We start from the raw sequence: 13886 nt of genomic DNA, 5'->3' as shown, positions 1-13886 counted from the left end.
CAAAGTAGTACTTCATTCAAGTTCTGTTGATTTGACCAGATTTGTTCTGTCTCTCAGGCTATGGTGTTGCCATGCCCCCCTTCCATCCTTCCCTCTACATGGAGCCTCCACCATACATGATGCCCCACCCTCACATTCTAACAGACTATGTACGTCTTCTCCACACCCAGATCCAGGCTCCCACTGGACCATATCAGAACCTAAACCAGAGCAGAAGAGTTCGCCCAACTCACCCTGTCATTCGAACAGTTAACTCTCAGGTTCAAACAGAGCCCATAGAGAGGCAGACTGACAGAAGTCCACTTGCTGGCTCAGATTCTGGGAATGGAACCGCTTCAAATTCTCCATCTTCAACCTCAAGTTCCCAAAACCCAAACTCTGCTGAGGTTGATAACCTTGAAAACACTAGTCAACAAGTGACAACTTTAACTAGCAGTAATGTGAGAGACCTACAGGAAAACAGAAACTGCACTAGTAGCAAAGTCAGACACGACGACATACCTCCTACAGAAACAAAGGCAGAGTCATTGATCAGAACTCCAGAAGCACAAAAGATTCATAAAGATGTGGTTGTACAGGACAATTGTTCTACTTACACGAATGGTCACTGCAACATCTGGTCAGTGAGTTCTTCTGAAAGTCTGGCCCCTGTATGCAGCTCTTCTAAACAAGAGGATGAAGTTGTAAAAGAAAGATTTGCTTCAGCTTCTGATATTCAGATGAGTTGGGGAAGTGGCACATCACAGGCAACGGTGCTGAAAATAAGAGACAAAGGGCGGCCTCACAAGGACCCGGTTCTGCCCCCTGAAACTCAGTTAGAGCAGGATAACGCTGAGGGTGTGTTGCAGTCTAAAGACAGTGTAGGTCTCAAGATCATTAGACTACCTTTTTCTTTTAATGAACTTCTCTCAGAATCACAAGATATTACAGAGATTTGTCCCTATGACATATCTTTAAAATACTACCAAAGAAAGGAAAAAATGAATGATTCAGTTTGGTCTGTGGAGTCTCTGCCCCCCTTTGTCCCCACTAAAGACTGGCTGCTGCAGAATGGTATGTCTGAGCCTAAAATAATCGAGATGATGGAAGAAACTGAACCTGAGACTTTCAGCTCAAAGCAGGAATCTCCTCTTGAAAATAAAAAGCAGGAGAAAAGTTACTGCTCATTAGAGAAAGATACTCCCTCAATCTCTCCAGCAATGGAGAAAGTGTTGCCTACAGGTCTTCTACTTGTCCAAAATGGAGTGGATGTGGAGACCAAAGATGGCTCCAGTGGGAAACTGTGTGTCCCAGTGCCTGGCAAGAAGATGGACAAAATGTCTCCACCAAAGGGCCACTTGGTTGACTGTGGCATCCAGTGTAACAAATTACAGGAGCTTAAGTGTGTGTGTGCGGAGATGAGGAACAGCATGGGACCAAATGGAAGCCAGCTTTTTAATATTTCAGGTGAGCTGCATATGGATTCACTGAATACTCCAGGATGAGTGCTCGGGGGGATCTGTCTGTGTTTTTAACTGTTACTTCTCTCCTAGAGATGAAGGAGGTGAACACTGTCAGTGCTGAAAGATTCTACATGAAAGGACGCATGCAGAAAAAACAGAAGAGGCCTGGTCACTGGAGAAACAAAGGTTCAGGTAAAGGATGTCATGTAGTGTGGACAGCACACAGATTGGTTTATATTGACATAGAACAAAATCAAAAAACTGGACTGTAGAATTGAGTCTTTCTAATACTTGATGCACTTACCCTAAACATTGCCATCAACTTGTAAAAGGCAACAAACCTTTGATGACTAAAATGAAATATTGTGTATGTAGGAGCTCATCAGACCTTAAGAACCTTGTTTCAGGGTTTTTAAGTGTTTACAGAAATATGCTGGGAATCAAAAGGTGGTAAATCGCAGCTTCAGTTCTTGTCACAAAGCTTGATCCTATGGTGCAACTTTCTAGTTAACATTAGGTATTCGCTCCAAAGACGCTTTTAATATTTTGCCTAAGTCGACTAAATTTCAGAGCCCCACTTTGCAGAGTGGACTTCTACTCATGTCCCAAATAATTTTAAACAAATCTTTTTCACTAAAAGAATGGTTAGTCTTCCCGCCAGTGGCTTTGTTTTAAATTCAGATTTCAATGTTTCAACTTGTCTACTCCCTCACTAACCTGCATCGTGTTCAGCAAAAAGAACTGTTGTTTCTCTAAATACAGTGCACTTTCCTATTGCTTCAGGTGGAAACTCAAGGAACCAGCTATACTGAAACATGACGACACTGGACGAGACTGTCTTTCTATAAAATTTGTTTGAACCAGCTGCAGTGTTGAAAACTCATGCTTTTTTAAATCAATTTAATATAAAAATGAATGTAAAACAAATATTCAATAAATGTTTTGTATTGGTAATATTTTATGGTCTTATACATTTTTAATACTGAGGACCGTGTACTGCAACCTCTGCTTACATCTTAGGACCCTGCTTTGGAACAGGGTCCTAAGTGAAACAAAACTGAAACAAAACGGATTGACTGCTTTGTCAGAGGCCCTTTTATCCAAACCGCTTTACAATGTTCCATCTCATTCACCCGTTCTCTAACACAGACTGGCAGTGGCTGACATGTAAGGTGCACATGCTGGAACAAGTTCATTTAGATTTGAATTACACAGAAGGGCGGGTAGAGGTTTGAGGAAGACTAGGAAATGTTTGTCTGCAAAGGTGCATTTAATGCTAGCAGAGTTCTGAAGAGAAATGTACATGTAGCAGTTTAAGTTTCAGAGTAGCTGTTGAAGTGCACTCATCCTGTGGAAGATGCCAGCTGTCATTGGGTGCGAGGCAGGGTCTAGAGGAAACCTGCACAAGCACAGGATAAGAACCTTCTGAACAAACTAGGATGTGATTATGAGCTGGTAAGACCTGATAACAGCTTACACAATGCTAATATAACTTCCTGACTGGGTACAGCAACAAGTGACCATCAAACCTGTGACCCCTTGACATCACCAAACTATTGCATTCTGCTTCTTTCAGTATAATGCAATTTCAAAAGCACCATAAGCTAAAACCTAGTTTTGTCCCTATTGAATTCTGACATAGATGTTGTACTATGAGTCATAAGTGTTAGCGCAAACAAAGACTGTGTTTTATATTACATTCTTCAGACCTGAGAAGACATCAGCCCCTTTAATACACCTGCTATTCACTAGTTTCCTGACACCCAACAGCTCCTCATGTTTTTTTTTAACTAATCTCTCCTGTTTGGACACCGAACAAGGCCTCTGTTGTTTCGGAGTGATCCCAGTTTTATCAGTTGGTCTTCTGGTTTACATGTGTTTTTAACAAATCATTGCAACCACTGCATTGTGGAGCATTGCATATTATTGCTTGTTTGGAAAAAATACAAAATATTTATTCAACAGCTAAAGAAAAACAAGTTTATTATTGATCTTAATAAATCAACACAGTGCTGTTTTCAATTTTACAAAGACAATCCAGATAAAAAAATGAATATCCTTTAAAAAAAAAAAAAGCATAAAGTGTAAATATCTGTCAAAAGATCAACCACTGTTTTATATAGTAAAAAAAGGACACTTTAAACCAAAGTGACTGAACCTGAACATAGTAATCAAGTTTTTTCCTAATAAAATGTGACTAAATACAGTTCTAGATTGGAGTGAATTAGTCCGTGAATTACTAAATCAACGTCTTTTAGCAAACAGAATTTGCCAAAGTTCCTCTGTGACATCAAAAAAATATCAAAAGTGTCTGTCTCAAGAACACAACTTCAGACTTTTAATCAGTGGGTGTAAAGTGAGGTTTTGAGACAGGGCTGAGGGCCGAGCTACTTGTGTAGTATCCGCATAGGCCATATTTACTTCCACTTAAAAAATATAGTTTTTATTTCTTTTGTTTTTGCAAACAGTGTATGACTCACGCAAAACACAAGACGTAAAAATGTACACTTAAAAGTTAAGCGCCTTTTTTCAAATTCACAGATTTATTTTTTACATCACATAATTGTGCTGAAAGTGCTGAAAATCTCCTGACATTGATGACTTCTGCTGTTCCCTTTCTGACATGGTGGCACCGTAGTTGAATCCTTCCTGTGTCTCACCATAATAGTATTAAGGACCTGGGCTGACTGTGTGAGGTTCAGCCTCACAGACAGCTCATTTGAACATTGCTATCAGGCATTAAAAGGCTACAGATAGGTTCTTCAGGCTGCTCGCCACCTACGGGCATATTTATTAAGAGTGTGGGAAATTGCCAACATCTAGATGATATAGCAAACATGACTTACTAGAGTGCGTTTGATGACATCGTTGGCCCAGGTGTGTGACATAACACAATAACACCACTTCGTCCTCCCCTTGATATTTTAAATTATGCCAAACCATAAGTGTGTGTTTTTTTCCCCCCAAAATAAATGACATTCTGATGCTTAATTCTGCATAATAATTGCCTAATAAGCTTGCTAGCATGTGGAGCTGGTACCTACTGGCCCATATCTGTGCTGATAACAACAGATATTTGCTAATGACACAATGCTAATGTTGCAGAAACAATATATAAAAAAAACATTTCCTCAGCATCTCTAAAAATACTTGACCTAAGAAAAACCATTTGTACATTTGCCAGGTATTATCTATCCAGGCCTGTTTCTTTCTCACAGACTAATGAAGCCAGCTCAGACCAACTGCTGATGCAGTGGACAGTGGGCAGAGGACAACATCAGTGCAACTGACTGGATTATCCCAATATTCTGAGCAGCTCTGGAGACATGAGGAAAGGTTTTCTTGAACTACCATCATTCCTCTCCAAGTCATCACCTGGTTACATTGATAAATAGAAGAATGGAATATGTAAATGGAGATTGATTTACGATCAATACATGGAAGAGGGGGAATGGAGGAAATGAGGGTGAAGTTTGAGGACAACGTTCAAATAAATTTATGTAGATGGGAAGCGGTAAAGCAGGGTGATTTCAAATGAAGTGGGGATAAAACACAAAAGCAGGTTAGAATTGTTAAATAGCCTCATGCAAAAGAGGTGAACATGAAATGGTTTAACAGATTCATTAACGGGGTCACTCAAAGCACTGCCATAGCTAAGACTCAAAGTCACAGTGTTACAAACATAAACCGTGAAAAAGTGGCATTTAAAAAGAAAATGTACTAAGAAATTTATCCTGTACGAACATTTCTTCTCCTGGCACTTTGCTTTCAATGTCCTCTTCCTGACTTGGGGTTTTGGTTGCTTTGTTCCTTAGATGTCAGTTGCTTTGGACGAAAGCAAGTGCCAAATGACTAATTTAAAAAGTAAATGTTTCTTTGATGTGACAAGTGGTTAAGGTACTATTTTTTCTTTCATTCAAACTTTAAAGCAGAGATTAGGTGTTTGGATCACATGTTAATGGCATTTTAAGCCTGTAGTGCACTGAGCACATATTTCTGTGTATTAGTCGATTTTAACAGTACACACAAACATACTAATACTGACATCATGCAGACTGAGACTATGACTATTGCAATCTGTTAAACCAACCTGGGTTTTTAATGCAGAGCACCTCATTCTGAAATCAGTCCAACTGTACAATTTCATGTTTCTTACCAAACACCAGCTCTGTACTAAAATAAAAAAATAAAATAAAAATACAAGAATGCCTACTTACAGAAGCAGAGAAAGAGGGTGTCAACACACGTGGCATAGACACTAAAGAAACCATCAGCGATCAGGTAGGCACCTAGCACCACCGTCTAATGGAAAACAGACGTTAGAAAAACTACAGCAGGACTGAGAGGGTTACTTTGAGAAGGATATGATCACACGATATCTGACAATAAACCCAAGTAAAAATGTCTTTGAAAAACATTTTTTTGAGACATGCACCAAATACAGGAACTTTAGCACCAACAACATAATATTTTAAGAATTTATTATAGTGTTTCACACTAATTATATCCTGCAGGGGCTGCAACTAAACAATGGCTAACATGAAAAAAGGCTGTTGTTGTATGGGTGTTTAAAACAATAGGGACAAAAGATGTTTGTGTGTGTGCTTGTGTGTCTGACCAGTAGCGGGACCCAGTAGTAGTTGATATTGGGAACTTCATCCTGTAAACCCGGGATCTTCTTGTTCAGGAAGAAGAATGCTAACACACCTGAAAAAACACACAGTGACACACTGTCTAATCGTCCCATGCTCTCACTCTGCTATAACCTTAATTATATGTGTTATAGAATATAGAAATACAGACGGGTGAGAAAATTAAAAGGAAAAACCTGAATAAATGAGTGGAAAAACAAAGATAATGCACTCATGTGCAAACACCTGCTAAGTGATCAGTGAACATCAAATAATTTAACATCCCTATCCTGATGGCATTGATCATCTTCAGGATGACAGTGCCTCCAACTACAGGGCACCAGAGGGTCACTGAATGGTTTAATGAACATGAAAATGATGTGAATCACATGGCCTTTGCACTCTCCTGATCTCAACCCAGCTGAACACCTATGGACATTACAGAAGTAGTCCTGGATGACTTGAACCCCTGAGAAAATCTCTGGTGGGGTTTGAAGAAGGCAGCTGCAGCACTCAAACCCAAGAATATTAGTGAACTGGAGGCCATGAAGAATAAACCAATATTCCTGTGGAACCGGCCAGAAGCTGGTGTCTGGCTGTGCATTACTTTGCAGCAGGTCCAACGGGTTCTCTACTAATTATCGAAGATGCATGTCATGAAGGAGTTTGACAAATTTTGAGACTCCAGGAATCATTAAAATCTGCATTTTTTCAATGCACCTCACTTGCAATGGGTTTGAATAATTCTTACTGCAACTATAAGCTTTGCTTCACTACTCACCAACTCCTCCTGCTACCAGCACTTTGCCCAGAAACAACAGAAAGTCTGTCACTCTGTCCAGAACTGCAACCCTGAAGAGAAAAAGTCAAGAGTTCACCTTTGGCTGGCTTTGGATGTTCTTTGAACGTATGCTGCTCTGCAGAAGATACTGTATTATACTGTTTACACTTGGAGGGCAAATATTTTAAAAGCTCTCAGATGTATTGTTTTGCAAAGTATGTTCACAGGGGATTAATTTGTATCCAAGTCCTTTTACACAAATACTTTCAAAGAATTAGTGGAGCAGTGAACTAATTTGAAATAACGGCCATGGATGCAAATATCTTTTTATGTTGTTATCTTGTGATATTTTATAATTATCTTGTTGCCTCTGTAAAACAAAGTTTGTTTTCTCATTTTAATGAGCTTTCCTGGAAAAATAAAACAAATTTTTCATGGTAACAAATGTATCAAAATCCAAATGTATGTTGACTGTAGTTAACACCATTGCCTTTTGTTAAAATGTGATTTTGCTGTGGTTAAAAAAGCATGGATTTGATATTCCATGATTGTGTTGTAGTTTTACTGTAGTAGTTAAGTTATTGGACTACTGAGATAAACAGTGCAGAGTAGTATGAATTAAAACTTTATTTATATAGAAATCATACAGATTTATGAAAGTTGAAAAAAGATTTCAACCAAGTACAGTGCATCCAGAAAGTATTCCTAGCGCCACATTTTGTTATGTTACAGCCTGATTTCAAAATGGATTCACTTCATTATTTTCCTTAAAGTTCTACAAACAATACCCCAAAACCAAAACAAAATAACATGTACATTAGTATTTACAACCTTTGCCTAATACTTTGTTGAAGCACCTTCAGCACCAATTACAGCCTCAAGTCATTTTGAGTATGATGCTACAAGCTTGGCACAACTATTTATGGACAGTTTCTCCCATTCTTCTTTGCAGTACCTCTCAAGCTGTATCAGGTTGGATAGGGAGCATCAGTGGACACCCATTTTCAGATCTCTCTAGAGATGTTCAATCGGGTTCAAGCCTGGACTCTGGCTGGGCCACTCAAGGACATTCCCAGAGTTGTACCATAGCCACTCCTTTTTTGTATCTTGGCTGTGTGCTTAGGGTAGTTTGCTTCAATCCGGAGTAGTCTCCTGGTTCCTGCCCCTGAAAAACATCCCCACAGCATGATGCTGGCACTACCGTGCTTTACTGTAGGGATGGTGTGGGCCAGGTGGTGAGCGGTGCCTGGTTTCCTCCAGACATAAAACTTGGCATTCAGGCATAAGAGTTCAATCTTTGTTTCATCAGACCAGAGAATGTTTTTTCTCATGGTGTCAGAGTCCTTCAGGTGGGCTGTCATCTGCCTTTTACTCTACCATACAGGCCTAATTGGTGGATAGTTGCAGAGAGGGTTGTATTTCTGGAAGGTTCTCCTCTCTCCACAGAAAAACCCTGGGGCTCTTTGAGTGACCATCAGGTTCTTGATCACCTCCCTGACTAAGGCTCTTCTCTCTCAATCACTCAGTTTTACCAGCTGGACTGCTCTAGAAAGAGTCCTGATGGTTCGAAACTTCTTCCATTTGCAGATGATGGAGGCCACTGTGCTCATTGGGACCTTCAATGCTGCAGAAATGTTTCTGTACTCTTCCCCAGATCAGTGTCTCAATACACTTCATGGCTTGGTTTGTGTTCTGACATGCACTGTTAACTGTGGGACCTTATTTAGACAGGTGTATGCTTTTCCAAATCATGTCCTATCAACTCAATTTCCTACAGGTTGACTCCGATCAAGTTGCTGCTGGGTGTTCAGTGACTTGCCTAGGGACACTTTGAAATGCCTTCAGGAAGAGCGGAGCACAAACCTCCAACCCTATGGTCGGTGGGCGGCCACTCTACCAACTAAGCCACTACAGCAAAACATCAACACAATGCAGAAAGCAAACTTAATGTTTCTGAGATAACAAGATATAAAAAGATATGACTCTTCAGCCTCCCCACCTGACAACATTTCTCATCACAAGGAAGAAGGCGTCTCTGGCTGATGGACAGAAGCTCTTACCATAGATTGCCACCTGGTGGAGAGACAAAACACAACTATCAAAACAACACAGCATTGCTGAAAATGTCAATCGTGCACAGCTGGTACTGAAAAATTCACAACTCACCATGATGTAAGCATTGCGGTTCATGTAACGTATAAATTTCTCCAAACACCAGAAACAGAATCTGAGACAGCACAAAATGAACCTGGACAGGCTGTTGTCAACACCTACATGGAGGTACAAAATCAGTATAGTGATAGTAATGGTAGAAGTAAGAGAGCAAGGAGAAACTAAATGTTCTAAATGTCTGTGTGTCGTTGTGTGTAGCTGAACCTTTCAGTTTTTGCTCCAGGTATTCTAGCATGAACTGGAAAAGTTGGACAACTGAAAGAATCAGAGATCCAAATGCCAAAGACCCTGTGTGGTACCTGGAGACAAAAGCAGAGCTCACTGTATTCTTACACACCAGACCATCTACAAGGTGTATAAACCTTTACAAACAATGCATTCACATACAGTTTGATATAATGATGACTGCCAGGCTTTGTGTTCCGCATGTCCTGACCTGATAGCCCTGTGGAATGATGAAAACAGTGGACATGGTGGGATATCTTGTGGCTTTCTTTTGGCCCAGTAGTAGCTAGCAAATGCCCCAGCCAGGGTGCACTGCTCCAGGGCCAAGCTGAAGTTGACAAGCCAGAAGAAGACCAGTAGGTTGAACAGCTGCAGCAGGCAGAGGTAGTGGTGGTAGAATGATTCCCCACCATAGAAGGCGAACAGACACTGAGAACCCAGGCACAATGCTGATCTGGTCATGTAGGTTCTGTTAAAGGTCTGACCGAAACACAGGGGGAGAACATATCAGTTATGCCCTATAGATTTGTTCAGGTTGTAAGCATTTATTAATATAGCCCATCCATTAGTTTACGCCTTTATGCGGGTGTTAGAGCCTGATGGGTCTAAATTTAAATTCACTTCTAGAAAATAGACCGTACCTTAGGGTTGCAAGTTCTGTTGGCATAAGGGCAGCTCATATCTGGAGACATCACTTTGTAGACAGCTTCACCTGACGATGCTAGGTAACTGATTTTACAGGACCAGTTAAAGAGAAATCTAACAAGACGTTTGTACGTATACATACAGTATTTAAACGTGACATGTTCACTTGAAACTCTGAGCACTTAAGTGCTTTTCTTTCCATACTTTGTGTTGTTTTTGGTGGGAGGACTCAGAAGGATACACAGTGGTAACTGACCAGTATGAGATGCAAACAGTCAACAAGAGAAAGGTGATGACTGGATAGAACAGTGTGGACATGATATGACCAATGGCTCTGCATTTAGCAAAAGGCCAAGAAAGCAACATCAGATTACAATATATTATCAAAAAATCAGTAATGGTATTTTTTCTTGTGCTGTTCTTACTTGCTAGCCTCTTGTAGCAGGGCGACAGCCACTCGGACTCTTGTCCTTAAGAAGTTCCACGTCAACATGATGGAAGCGTTGATCACTGCCAGAGTTACCACTGACAGACAGACAGCCAGACAAGGGGCCACAGTTTTTTTTACTTATATTGTTGTTTTAGCTCTTGTACCCTCCATCTTTACTATTTTAAAATTCAAAATGTCTCCCACAGTAATTGTGTTATCTTTTGAGTGGGAGCTTCCTTACAAAGCAGCAGAAATTCATGTCAAATAAATTTGCTAAAAAAACAAGCAAAACAAAAACAATAAAAAACAACCATTGTTTACTCCATTTAAGGGTTATACTACATTACATATTTAGTAAACACAATACAGGAATATAATTTGATGCACTTGTACTGAAATTGGCAACTGATGTGTGATAAAGGTGTATAAAAGCTACACATATATGCCCTGACAAATTCACTAAAAACAAAATGTCTAAACATGTAGTACTGCTCTGCAGTCGGGCCTGTCCAACATATTTGAATTGAAATATGGAAATGAAATATGGAAGAGTAGGGAAATTGCCTCATGGGTTAGTTTAATAAGGATGTTGCTCTCCATTCCTAAGTAAATAGAGAATGGAGTGGTATTGGTGAGATTGCACTGTCCAAGTAGGGAGAGAGTTTGAATATGGCTTTTCAGAGATGTACACTGTTGCCCTTAAAATTGGAATAAAACATTTTTATCTCTTCTCATGAATTTATTGTGAATATGTGATGCATTCTTGAATCTTCCAGACATATCACAGTGATAAGTGACACACAATTAACCTTTGCAAAAAAGAGGAATGTATGTGAAAGCAAAACTTTATGGGCGACAGTGTAATATTTCTTATAACCTAAACAGGACTTATCAATCCTCTTAAACCCTAAGGTCTTATGGAAGAATCCCAACATAAACTAGTAAGTAATTACCTGTGGAAACTAACAAAACAGACTTACATATTATGATCCATGTCTGTTTGAGTTGTAGATAGATCTGTATGTCAGTCTGCAGGCCAACCTCCGCAATGGTAACGTCAGAGCCTGGTCGGTCTCTGAGCTGGGACAGTACATATGAGCAGTAGTGAATACCTGCACACACAAAAAAACAAGCTCAGTGAAGAATTGGACAAATGCTGTTAGGATGTTAATGTGTCATCTTTAATTGTTTCTGTCACCAATTCCTAAAACAACAGAGAAGGAGCAGAGGAGGAATAAAGCTTTAGACACAGGTCATCACATCTCCTCCCAACATGACAAAAGAGTGACAAGATTCAGGTAGAACACTAACTATATGAAGGCCTGAGTACGCACCATATGACAGCAGTAGTATGACAATGATTATAGTGGTCCACACCAGCAGCCCTGCCGTGAACCTCAGGAGCAGAATGAAGACCAGACTCGCAGCTGAGGATATCAGCAGACCTCTGTCCAAGTGTAATGGAACCAACAGAAAAAAGAACCAGAGCATTAGACACTGCAATGTTTCTGTAAGCAGGTCCAAACCCTTCCGTGTCAAAGATTGATGTGTGAGTTAGTGTGTGTTTCGCTACAGCCACTACGTGTCAATACATGGTAATGGGTTTATGTTGTATTTTACAGGAGGGCAGTCACATAAATTCCTATTGACAGTTTTCAGTGAGCTGAGTGTTGATGGTACAAATGTATAAGTCAATAATAATAACCTATAATTCACTAATGTTTGTGTGTGTGTGTGTGTGTGTGTGCTTTTCAAAGTTAACCTCAGTCATTAACAACAGGTTACTGAATTATCACTTCTCTCAGGTTACTTCACTGCCTGTGTTAGTGAGCCCAGTGCTTTGACTGGCAGGTGTCCTTCTGCAATGTAAACACCATAATGTCTGAACTAAAACTAAGAGGTTGTACAGCATATGAGATTATCTATATCATCAGTTTGGCTGCATTAAAACACAGCATACCTGACCACAAAGTAGGAAAGAGGTGAGGTTTACTTTCACTTACAAGTGTTACCTGCTACATCCCCACTGGCCTCATGTTTAGACCTAAAAGGTAAATTAGCTTGGCTCCTATCATTACTACTATCTCCAAAATGATCATATTATAAAAACCCTGGCAGTCGGCATTGTGTTGTTGCAACTCTTTTTGGCCGGTGGAAGCAACCAGATGCTCCTTGTCATAGTTTCAGAAAACAAGAAGATAGGTGCACAAAATAGGAAAAGTATACAGTACTGTAATGCTACTTAGTATTTGTTTTTAACATGATAGAGACACAAGACGTTACACTAACTCTGATGAAGTGTTGAAAAAAGTAAATAAATCACTAGGGACTAAATATGATTGAGACAAGCTGTATTTACATTAATATCCATGACCATGACCTGGCAAAATCTTCCACTATCTTTATGCCCAGCTCCTTAGTGTCCACTAGTCCAGTTATAGACCTGGAGAGAGTTCACAGAAATGACTGTTATGCAGATAATCTAGTCCAAAACTGGACTAGAATTTAAACAGAGCAGAGAGAAAAGACATTTTCCAAATGCATGAAAAAAGAAGTTTCAGTACTTAGCAGCATACTCCAGTTCAGTGACGCTGTGTGGCATTTCCAGAACGTCATTAAACCTGGTTCTGTTGGCTACAGTCATAGTGCCATTCAGAATGATGAAGTCTGGCAGACATCTCTGGAGAACTGACACACACACACATTCTCCCTTATAGTTAGAAATATTAAGGTGAGAGCAAGCTCACATTTCAAGGGCTGATACCTGTAACAGTCTAACTGCAAAAAAGTTCCAGTTTTGTCAAGTGGGGGCGAGACGTCTAATGCTTACATGGTCTGCTAGGTACAATCATGGAGGGACAGTCTTCGTCTCGTAGAACCTGTGATATTGGCTGGAAGAAACAAAAGAGAGACAGGATTATTGTATCAATAATGTGTGTGTAATCTAGTTCTTTGGTCTCTGAAATATCTGGTAAACAGAAATATGAAGCAGACAAATTAAAGATTTTAAAATTATCTAATGACTCGGGAGCTTTAAAAAGGTGGCCTGATTCCGGTTTACAGAGAGATTCATCAGAGGATGTGCAGAGATGCAGGTCACTGAGGTCACTAAAGTGGACACATGGCTACGCCTCAGGGGGTTGTCTCTGTGTTACTGTACTTTGTGCTGCTCATCACAGTTTTAACTACAGCTTATCAAATGATATAATGTGAGTAATTACTGCAGTGTACATGTGCCTTGATAACCAATGTATATCAGGTATCAGAAGTGGTACCTTTTCAGGGTTATTAAAGCTGGGTTTACAGAACTGTTTATAATATTCCCAGTGACTCTTGTTGAGTTTGTGTTGCAGCTGCATCTCAGTGTAGGTAGTAAATCTGTCAGGACACTGGGACACACACATCTGGAAGAAAGTTCACACAGACAATATGTTGATAATTGACAATTGTTTATCTAAGAAAGTTATCTAGTATTGTTTAAGACATGCAAATTATGGGGATATGTTATTAATGTCAAAGCAAATTTGCAGTAAGCTGGAAAACATAAAAAAAAAAAAAAC

The 13886-nt window shown here is 39.8% G+C and overlaps 1 protein-coding gene across 1 annotated transcript in view; it reads right to left on the bottom strand.

Annotated features, from left to right (window-relative positions):
* Positions 1 to 3408: 3408 nt before the first annotated feature.
* LOC137098916 (choline transporter-like protein 5-A) overlaps positions 3409 to 13886 on the bottom strand; it is a 22502-nt gene continuing 12024 nt past the window's right edge. Inside the window, exons 6-22 of the mRNA XM_067475654.1 lie at positions 13602 to 13730; positions 13157 to 13217; positions 12891 to 13014; positions 12686 to 12769; positions 11661 to 11773; positions 11307 to 11438; positions 10322 to 10421; positions 10138 to 10230; positions 9893 to 9980; positions 9463 to 9731; positions 9231 to 9325; positions 9021 to 9124; positions 8854 to 8927; positions 6855 to 6925; positions 6061 to 6149; positions 5660 to 5744; positions 3409 to 4817 (exon numbers count right to left, since the gene is read on the bottom strand). Of these exons, the coding sequence (XP_067331755.1) occupies positions 4738 to 4817; positions 5660 to 5744; positions 6061 to 6149; positions 6855 to 6925; positions 8854 to 8927; positions 9021 to 9124; positions 9231 to 9325; positions 9463 to 9731; positions 9893 to 9980; positions 10138 to 10230; positions 10322 to 10421; positions 11307 to 11438; positions 11661 to 11773; positions 12686 to 12769; positions 12891 to 13014; positions 13157 to 13217; positions 13602 to 13730 (1791 nt within the window). The 3' untranslated portion in view covers positions 3409 to 4737. The remainder of the gene's footprint in view (positions 4818 to 5659; positions 5745 to 6060; positions 6150 to 6854; positions 6926 to 8853; positions 8928 to 9020; positions 9125 to 9230; positions 9326 to 9462; positions 9732 to 9892; positions 9981 to 10137; positions 10231 to 10321; positions 10422 to 11306; positions 11439 to 11660; positions 11774 to 12685; positions 12770 to 12890; positions 13015 to 13156; positions 13218 to 13601; positions 13731 to 13886) is intronic.

The sequence above is a fragment of the Channa argus genome, chromosome 14, assembly GCF_033026475.1.
Source record: "Channa argus isolate prfri chromosome 14, Channa argus male v1.0, whole genome shotgun sequence".
NCBI classification, from domain to species: domain Eukaryota; kingdom Metazoa; phylum Chordata; class Actinopteri; order Anabantiformes; family Channidae; genus Channa; species Channa argus.
This window is presented reverse-complemented; position numbering and strand designations above follow the sequence as displayed.